We start from the raw sequence: 10,330 nt of genomic DNA on the forward strand, positions 1-10,330 counted from the left end.
TCAATGTTCATGAGGGATATTGGTCTGTAATTTTCTTTTTTTGTGGTGTCTTTACCAGTTTTTGGTATCAGGGTTATGCTGGCTTCATAGAATGAGTTTGGGAGTATTCCGTCCTTTTCTATGCTCTGAAATACCTTTAGTAGTAGTGGTGTTAACTCTTCTGAAAATTTGGTAGAATTCTCAGTGAAACCATCAGGGCCAGGCCTTTTTTTGTTAGGAGTTTTTAAATTACCTTTTCAATCTCTTCTTTTGTTGTGGGTTTATTTAGTTGTTCTACCTCTGTTTGTGTTAGTTTAGGTAGGTAGTGAGTTTCTAGAAATTTGTCCATTTCCTCTAGATTTTCAAATCAGTTAGAGTACAATTTTTCATAGTATTCTGTTATGATTCTTTTAATTTCAGTTGGGTCTGTTGTGATGTCACCCATCTCATTTGTTATACAGGTTATTTGCTTCCTCTCCTGTTTTTCTTTTATCAGTATGGCCAATGGTTTATCGATTTGGTTGATCTTTTCAGAGAACCAGCTTTTGGTCTTGTTAACTCTTTCAATTGATTTTCTATTCTCTATTTCATTTAATTCTGCTCTAATTCTTATTATTTCCTTTCTTCTGGTGCCAGAGGGCTTCTTTTGCTGTTCTGTTTCTACTTGTTCTGGTTGTAGGGTTAATGTTTTGATTTTGGCCCTTTCTTGTGCATTTATTGCTATAAACTGACCTCTGAGCACTGCTTTTGCTGTGTCCCAAAGGTTCTGGTAGGATGTGTTTTCATTCTCGTTTGATTCTATGAATTTCTTTATTCTGTCCTTAATTTCGTCTCTAACTCAGTAGTTTTTGAGCAAGGTGTTGTTCGGTTTCCATGTGTTTGATTTTTTTTCCTTGCTTTTTCTGTTATTGATTTCTACTTTTATGGCTTTATGGTCAGAAAAGAGGCTTTGTAATACTTCGATGCTTTGGATTCTGTTAAGGCGTGGCTTATGGCCTAATATGTGGTCTATTCTGGAGAATGTTCCATGTGCGTTGGAAAAGAAAGTATACCAGGCTGCTGTTGGGTGGAGTGTTCTGTATATGTCCATAAGATCAAGTTGGTTGATTGTGGCGTTTAGATCTTCTGTGTCTTTACTGAGCTTCTTTCTGGATGTTCTGTCCTTCACTGAAAGTGGTGTGTTGAAGTCTCCTACTATTATTGTGGAGCTGTCTGTCTCTCTTTTCAATACTGTTAGAGTTTGTTTTATATATTTTGGAGTCCTGTCATTGGGTGCGTAAATATTTATTATGGTTATGTCCTCTTGGTATATTGACCCTTTAATCATTATATAGTGTCCTTCTTTATCTGTTATGGTGGATTTTACTTTAAAGTCTATTTTGTCAGAGATTAATATTGCCACTCCAGCTGTTTTTTGAGTGTTGTTTGCTTGATATATTTTTTTCCATCCTTTGAGTTTTAGTTTGTGTCTTTAAGTCTAAGTTGTGTCTCTGGTAGGCAGCATATAGATGGATCGTGTTTTTTTATCCATTCTGCCACTCTCTGTCTCTTTATTGGTGTATTTAGTCCATTTACATTGGGCGTAATTATTGATAGGTATGCATTTAGTGCTGTCATTTTGATATTTTTTTGGTGTGTTGTTGACAGTTTCTTTGTTCCAGTTAATCTTCTGTGCTGAGTCGTTTTTCTTTATGTATTTTCTTTTCGTCTTTTTTGTTGTTGATTTTGTATTTGCTGAGTCTTTATATTTTTCTTGTTTTTTATTTTGATGTGTAAAATTGTTAGTTTCCTTTGTGGTTACCTTATTTACCCCTATTTTTCTAAGTTTAAACCAGTCTTTTATTTCTATATACTGCCTGGACTTCCTCTCCATATGAAAAATCTGTCTACATTTTTTAGTCCTTTTTTGTTTTAATGTTGTCATCTTTTGCATATTGACATCTCTGTTTCCCTGTTTTCAACTTTGTGTTCGATGTTCAGGGCTCTTAGCTCGTCATATATAATTGATTCACCTGTTATTTTTGGGTCTTTGTTGTAAGAGGGACCACAGGAAGCATCTGCTGCTTCGCAATCTTCTGTGCAAAGTTTTTGACTGAATTTCTCAGTGTGACTTGTAGCTCATCCTTCCTTTTGTGGGATATGAAAGCTGGCCCATTGAGCTTCAAAATCTTGTGGGGTAAGAAGTCCTCTGGGTTAAGATAGCTTGTTTTTCTTCCACCCTTAACCTGAGGGCTGTGGCCAAGAAAGAGGCCGACAAAACTCTTTCTGATTGAGAGCATCTGGTCTTATTGAGAGACAGTGAAGAAAGGTGGAGGCTAGATCCTCTTCTTTTTTTCCATCTTCCCCTATTCTAGGTCTCGTACCAATTTTAGGAAATATAACCCCCTTGAACAAAAGGGGATAAGAGTTACCAGGGCCTAATCGCACTGGTAGTGCCCTGGTGGCACAGTGGTTAAAACTCTGCTGCTAACCAAAAGGTCGGCAGTTCGAATCCATGAGCCATTCCTTGGAAACCCTGTGGGGCAGTTCTCCTCTGTTTTGTAGGGTCACTACTATGAGTTGGAATCAACTTGACGGCAACAGGTTTGGTTTTTTGGTTTAATCTGACTGTCGGAGTCCTTGGATGGTGCAAATGGTTAATGCACTTGGCCATTAATCAAAATGTTAGAAGTTTGAGTCCACCTGGAGGTGCCTCAGAAGAAAGGCCTAGTGATCTGCTTTCGAGAAGTCAGCCACTGAATACCCTGTGAGGCACAGTTCTACTGTGATACAAATGGGGTTGTCATGAGTTGGAGTTAACGCCGTAACTGGTTTTACTGATTAATCTCACTGTTGGGTAATATATGGGCCACTGAAGGGAAAGGACATTGTCTCCAAACGTCACTCATGGTGCTCAGTAGTGTCTCTTGTATTTTGTAGTTACTTTTGTTCACATCTTATTTTTTCATCTTGATCAGTGTCATTCAGTGCAGAACATTTTCTGCAATGATGAAAATATTCTGTATTTGTGTTACCTTATTTGGTAGCCCCTAACCCACATGTGGCTTTTGAACACTTGGAATATGGCTAATATGATGGGGAAACTGAATTTATAATTTGTTTAACTTTAGTTAATTTAAATTTAAGTGTAAAGTAGTGGCTACCATGTTGAATAGTGCAGATCAATTTAAGGGCAGGGTCTGTAATTTATTTACTTTTGCTTCCTAGCCCTGATAGTGGTAGAGTACCTTGCACACAGTGGGCATACACGGAGTATAAAAGCTGTTATTGAATGAGTGAATTTATATTCTGTTATTGAAAAGTTTGCCAAATAGAGACTGTCATGAGCAAAATAGTCTTTCAGAGATCTCAGGTTAAAAAACTGAGTAAAGTCTGCAAATTTCTTTGCTACTATAGAAATCTTTAAAAAATATATATTTCCCTTTGGAGTGTTTGAATGTGTCTGATTATGACTAGCTGCTTCAGGTTCATTTATAAGTGCAGTTTAATGGCGGCTAAGTTGGGAACACAGTGTTTTAGTATGACTGGTGTTCGTAAGAGCTCACTCGGATGCTGCGTTGTAATTGATTACTTACCTACAGGCTTGTTTGATAACCAAGTTGAGCTTTGAGGTGAAGGGCTCAGCTTTTATGTCTGAGTTCAGCTTCTTAGTGGGAGGCTGACCCTAGGCAACTAGAGCCCTTTAAAGAGGACCTATTTTACTGTGTTATTGGAGCATAGCACTTTATTTCCCTGTTGTTTGGTGAAATAGATGCACTTGTTAACCACATTGCTTCCAAAAGTATATGTGGCTAAACCAACATGACAGTTAGAAACTGTGCAGCTTTGAGTTTGAAGCTGAAGTTGACTTAGAATGGTTAATATGAAACTGCAGTTAGATGGTCTGAATTCTTTGTGCTTTCCTGAACGTATTTCAAAATGAGTTTTAAAGGCCAAAATAACCATAACTAAAAATGCCAGATTTACCTTGAAGTTCTAAAGTGTCGATATTTATGTTCAAGAAGAAAAACAACGAAGTGTGTTAGTCAAAAGCGTTCTTTCCAATAAACCAGAACAAGAATTTCTCTGATAGAAAAAGGGCTGCCTTAATCAATGCTGGCAGATACTTGTATACTAGTTTCATTTTGCTTCTTTTGAGGGGGTTCTTGTTGCCCTCCAGTTCTACTTTTAGACTGGTCAGTAACTAAGCTATAGGCATAGTCCATTTTTGATTCATGGATATTTTGTTTATATTTATAGTGCAGAGCACCACACTGGGAAAAGCCTTTTTATTTCAATTCATTACAGGTTTCCTTTTTTGGTAATTGTTTTTCCTCTCATGAAGCTTGTTTACTTGCGGGGGGCACAGCTAATGTTGGTGTTGTCTGGAATATGAATTCCAAAATATTAACAATTTACCCAACATAGCAAAATACCAAGTTTTGTATTATTTACTTACTTAAAACAAGTGGCTATTGGCAGATTTGATGTAGTGTAATGACATGTTTATGATAAATAATGTAATTTGGGTGGCAGAAAAGAAATTAGATCAAATGACTCCCTCAAAATCAAGGTCTTTTGGGGATCAATTTTTGAGACTCGATGTTTAGTAAATTTGTGTTCTAGGCTAAAGTTGAATTTAGAACGTTAATGAGCACACTGTTCATAATGAAAATCCAAGGTTGAAGTTTTATATTATGAGCAGGGCATTCTTCTAAGCATACAAAGTACATGATACAGACTCTGGCTGAAGGACTTACTCTGTAGTTGGACATGTAAGAGCTATACTTAAAATGATAATTCATAATACTTAGTAGTATGTGTAGTAGGCCAAAGGAATAGCTCAGAGGGTAAGTTTTGGGAACTTTGAGAGAAGGGTAGTTAGTGTTCACTAAGGGGCGTTGGAAAGACTTCGTGGGATGGTAGGGTTTGAACTGTATTTTGGATCGCTAGAGTGCAGCAGAAAGAGAGTATCTCCAAGTGCGGGTAACGAAAGCAAAGACTTGGATTAAGAGTATAACTAGAATATTTGCAAGTAAGGAATAGATATAATGAAGTTTCCATATGGGTTTGTTTTAAGAGAGTAGGTTAGCCTAGAAACTAGGGGCAAGTAATGACTGGTAAGTATATTATTACCCTGCATCAGATCTGTTGGGCTTTGATTGCTGGGCCAAGAAATTATTCTGAAGGGAATAGGAACCCAGGAAACACTTTTGAGTAGTGGGGGGATATGTGAGAAATGAGATTTTAGGAAGATTAATTGCTATAGTGGTATACAGGATGACTGGGAAGAGTAGAGAGAATTTAAATAATACAGGTATGAGATGAAGAGAATCTGGACTTCTTTTGCTTAGGTAGGAACAAAAAAGGAAAGAATGAATTAGAGTGGTAACTTATTTAATATAGAAGAATATAAATGAACATATACTTATTGATTAAGAGAGAAGATTGTAGTTTCATGCCTGAATGACTGGGAGAAGCAAACTTTTTTAGTCTGGAAGGTTGATTAAAAGGAAAGATGGGTTGAATTTTAGACATTCTGAGTTCCAGGTGATTGAAGGAAACGTAGATGTTGAAGAAGAAGAAGACTGATGCTAGGATTGCAGGTGTAGGTGACATCTCTTTTCTATAGGATTATCAGTTAAATTCACGATAATGGATGAGAGAGAGATTTGTGGACTGATGACTGTATCCTGGGGATATAAGGGGATGGGGAGAGGGAGAGGAGCCAGTGTGTCTTATGCAGAAGGTTCAAGGAGAATGAGAACTGGAAAAAACCCATTGGATTTAAGATACTTGATTTAAGAGAATTGAGAGCAACATTTGTGTGGAATAGTTGGAATTGGAACCCAGGGTACATGAACTTTGTGACTAAGTAGGTGATAAAGAGATAAAAGCAGGAAGTGTAGGCCGTGCAAGTATTATGCCCATGTTGGTTCTTCAGCTGCTTGCTTTTCCATCCTTTTGCTTAATATCCAAACCAAACCAACCAAATCTGCTGCCATCGAGTCAATTCCGACTCATAGTAACCCTATAGGGCAGAATAAAACTGCCCCATAAGGTTTCCAAGCAGTGCCTGGTGGATTTGAACTGCCCACCTTTTGGTTAGCTGCTGTAGCTCTTAACCACTATGCCACCAGGGTTTCCGCTTAATATCCAGGCAGGAGATAAAAGGAGATAGAACTCAACACTCTCCAACTAGCTTCAGATTGTAGTAACTGGAGGGGGTGAATATGGGGTAAAACCATTAGTTATTTGGATCACCATGAATCAGATTAGTCATATATAATGCCCCTTGTTGGTGAAGCTGATTGAAATTTGGTTGTAAATTTAATGAAATTAAAAATTAAACATTGATATTAGTAAAAATTATGCTTCTAAATATTATGTTTTGTTTTGTTTTTTTTTTAAATCTCAGTTTCTATGCAGATTTTGGACCTCTGAACTTGGCAATGGTGTATAGATACTGCTGTAAACTAAACAAGAAACTTAAAGTGAGTATTGTAGTGATGTTTATATTTTGACATTAAAACTTTTGAACCGTGAAATCTGACAAATGGAATTGCTGTACACACGCCATTTAGTTAGGTAATCTTGGCCTTTGGATATTTGTGTGAGTGGTTCACCTAGAAGTTGAAATTGATCCTCCCGATTATACCTGATTGTACCTTCTCATTAAAGGATATGTTAACCTCTTTCATTTTTCAGGATGGATTGAAATATGAGCTGAATGAAGTCATTGGAATAATGATCTAAGAAAGAAAGCAGAAATCCTTTTCAGTTGTCATTAATGAGTCTGTATCAAATTCCCTCCTGGGATAATTTTTCTGAAACCTTCAGATTTGCTTCTAGACACTGTTACTAGGTGATGAAAACCCGGAGGGGAAAAAAAAACCCACCAAAATCCCAAACTTGTTGCTGTGGAGTCAATTCCTACTCGTGACGACCGTACACGGAACTGTGCTCCATAGAGTTTTTAAAGCTGTGACCTTTTGGGAGCAGATTTCCAGGCCTTTCTCCCCAGGCGCCTGTCGGTAGGTTTGAACCGCCAACCTTTTGGTTAGGAGTTGAGCGCTTAACCATTTGCACCACCCAGGGACTCCTACCAGGTGATGAAGGGGTTCAGTGATGGATGGCAGGAGCTCTGGAACATAACATTTTTGTCTCAGATCAAGATTGAAATTTTCGCGTGTTCTTTGAATGTCGTCTCTGTAGAGTTCACTGCTGAGTGAGATTGATGAATTAGCAGTGATAAAACATGGGCTTTACCTGTTATGACAGAATTAGGGTCATAGTTCAGTATTCATCTATAGTTTTGATTTTACATGGGGAGCTGGTTTTATTTTCTGTACTTATGTATGGGTTTAGGCATGTGACTTTTTTTTTTCCCTTTAACTCTTAGCATACATGAGGAAAAATGACATCTATACTCTTAGTTTTGGTAAACTTATTTCAACACTTAGCAATATTTAATCTATATTTTCCTTTCCTTTCCTTTCTAAAGGAGAATCTTAAATATAATATTTCATTTTGGAAGGCAAAATGCCATAGAGCATGCTCTTAAGGATAACTGCTAAATTGTAATGTTTATGTAGTTTGTATAATGTATAATGCTCAGGTAGTTTATTCTTCCTACTGGGTAAGTTGTTACTGATGTTGCATAGTTATATGTACCTACAAGCCTTGCACATATTAGCTGCTCAGTACAAATTTGATTGGATGGATTTTTTTTTGAACTTACAGGTGGTCTATGGTGTAGAACTTTCTGTAGAAGATGTAGTGTATTTTTGAATTTACAGATTTTTGCCATTTATCTCAAAATGCTAAATGGTCATGAAATGATACCAAAGGAAGGTCTATAACATAAGTTCTGTTGCAGTCAACTTTTCTAGGAATTAGTTTGTAAAGTACTGTCTGACTTGAAAAGATATATGTGAATTCTTTAAACTAGAACTATGTTTTTCAGAAAAGAAGCTACTTTCTGTAGTTTAGAATATAAAATTGAGTTTTGTATTCACCAAGGAAGCAAATAATATACTTCTTATAAAAAATGGACTTTTAATGGATGAATTAACCAAGAAAGGTTAATTCATAAATAGTTGAAGTCCATTTTTTCCTTTTCAGGACTGAAGATTTTCTTCCTTTTTTGAATAGGTCTATTAGTAAGCAGTTGCTATGAAATGAGTATTATAATTAATAATCTGGGACCTGGGTACTATCTAAGGTGACCAAAGAGAAAAGAATCATTATTAGGAAAATAAAATTGCTGATCTGACTCAGTGTTCTTCTTTTAACAATTGCATGAGAGTAGATGGATTAAATAAAGACTATTTTACCATATGCTATATTGAACAGTATTGGTAAGTGTATATGAAGTCTTGTTTTGATTTCTTTTCATTTACAAAGCTTTCTTGCAACATTATTTGAAAGTTTAATAAAGTTCAGACAGTTCCCTTGGTTTATTTCAGTGATCAGATAGTCTGTTGGGATTCTGGAATGACATTTTTAGCTTTGGTACAGTTTAATAATATGACTCAACACATAATGGGCACTCTGTTAATAACTCCCGGGTTATCTCAATGAGGCATGCCAAGTAGAATTTTTTTATTAGGAGAAAAAGATTGATTTTACCAATCCAAAGTTGCAATTGCTTCTGCCTTGTGGGGTTTTATTTCTTTATCTATAAAGTAGGGAATATAGCAATCTCAAAGGGTGATGATTAGGATTATATTAGAAAATATATGTACAAGTTTGTAAACTTCAGGGTCCTATATGAAACAAACTAATGTTGACATTTGTGAATTCTCAAAGGAAATACAATAAAGACAATTCTTCAAGGAAGTTTAAGGGTGCCTTCTTCTTGGTCTCATAGTTGTCATTTTCATATGGGAAAGCCATCCAGTATAATTTTAGGATCTAAGTGACCATTTGGTCCTCTCGATTTTATAGGTGCAGAAAGAAGAGTTATGTGACTTGCCCAAGGACACATAGCTTAAAGTCAGGGCTAGATTTCATGGCTCTTGACTGTATTATTCATGCCCCTCCTTTCTGCCTTTGGTGGTAACCACAGCCTTTGGTTTATAATCTTCCCTAGCTCACTCTCCGCAATGCCCAGATTGACTTCACCGTGTTGTCCTGAGGCCATGTTCACCATGTTGTCACAGTGGCCTCGAGGCTCCTCTGCTTTTTTCCACTCCAAACCAAAACCAAACCAAACCGATTGTTGTTGAGTTCTTTCTTACTCATAGCGACCCTCTAGGACAGAGTAGAGCTGCCCCATAGGGTTTCCAAGGCTGTAAATCTTTATGGAAGTGGACTGCCCCATCTTTCTCCCGAGGAGCAGCTGGTGGGTCTGAATCACCGACTTTTCGGTTAGCAGCTGAGCACTTTAACCACTCTACCACCAGGGCTCCTTTTCCACTCCAGAGACTGTTACTGAGACTCCAGCAGCTTCCAGGAAATGAATTTACAGATTCTTCCCACTTTGAGCACACCTTCTTATTTATTTATTTATTTATTGTACTTCACGTGAAGGCTTACACAGCAAATAGTTTCTCATGAAACAGTAGTACACATATTGTTTTATGACATTGTAACAACCCCACGACATGTTAACCCTCTAACTTCTCAACATTTTTTTTGGTAAAAATACACATAGCCAAAGATACACCATTTCAAAAATTTCTACATGCACAGTTCTGTGACATTGACTACGCTCTTCTAATTGTGCTGTTATTCTCACTTAGGATGAAGGCTTACAGAATAAAATAGTTTCTCATTTAACAGTTACTACAAATGTTGCCCTATGACAATGGTTGACAATCTCACAACACATCAACAATATCCTTACTCAACCTTGGGTTCCCTATCACGAGCTTCCTTGTCCCCTTCTGCCTTCTGGCCCTTGTCACTGGACTACTGTACCTCGTTAGTCTCATTTGGTTTTACGGGGCTGTCCACTCGCAGGCTGAACGGTGAACCTCGGAGATAACTTCACCACTGAACTAAAAGGGTGTCTGGGGGCCATACTCACAGGGTTTCTCCAGTCTCCTTTAGGCCAGTAAATCCGGTCTTTTTTTTGTGAGTTAGAATTATGCTCTACATCCTTCTCCAGCTCTGTCCACAACCCTCTGTTGTGATCCTGGTCAGAGCAGTCAATGGTAGTAGCTGGGCACAATCTAGCTGTACTGGACTCAGTCCGGTGGAGGCGTTGGTAGCTGTGGACAGTTAGTCCTTCGGACTAATCTTTTCCTTGTATCCTGTTCTCTTCATTCTCCCTTGCTCCCGAAGGGATGAGACGAGTGGAGTATCTTAGATGGTCGCTCACAGGCTTTTAAGACCCCAGACACTACTCACCAAGGTAGAATGTAGA

At 37.5% G+C, this 10,330-nt stretch overlaps 1 protein-coding gene across 4 annotated transcripts in view; it reads left to right on the top strand.

Moving 5' to 3' along the window:
• Nucleotides 1-10,330, top strand: part of CDC14A (cell division cycle 14A) — a 189,447-nt gene that overhangs the window by 20,930 nt on the left and 158,187 nt on the right. For all 4 annotated transcript variants that reach the window (XM_023739992.1, XM_004385721.2, XM_023739994.1 and 1 more), the window contains exon 3: nucleotides 6,377-6,452. In XM_023739992.1, the coding sequence (XP_023595760.1) occupies nucleotides 6,377-6,452 (76 nt within the window). The remainder of the gene's footprint in view (nucleotides 1-6,376; nucleotides 6,453-10,330) is intronic.

Source organism: Trichechus manatus, unplaced genomic scaffold (genome assembly GCF_000243295.1).
Source record: "Trichechus manatus latirostris isolate Lorelei unplaced genomic scaffold, TriManLat1.0 scaffold00144, whole genome shotgun sequence".
In the NCBI taxonomy this organism is placed as follows: Eukaryota; Metazoa; Chordata; class Mammalia; order Sirenia; family Trichechidae; genus Trichechus; species Trichechus manatus.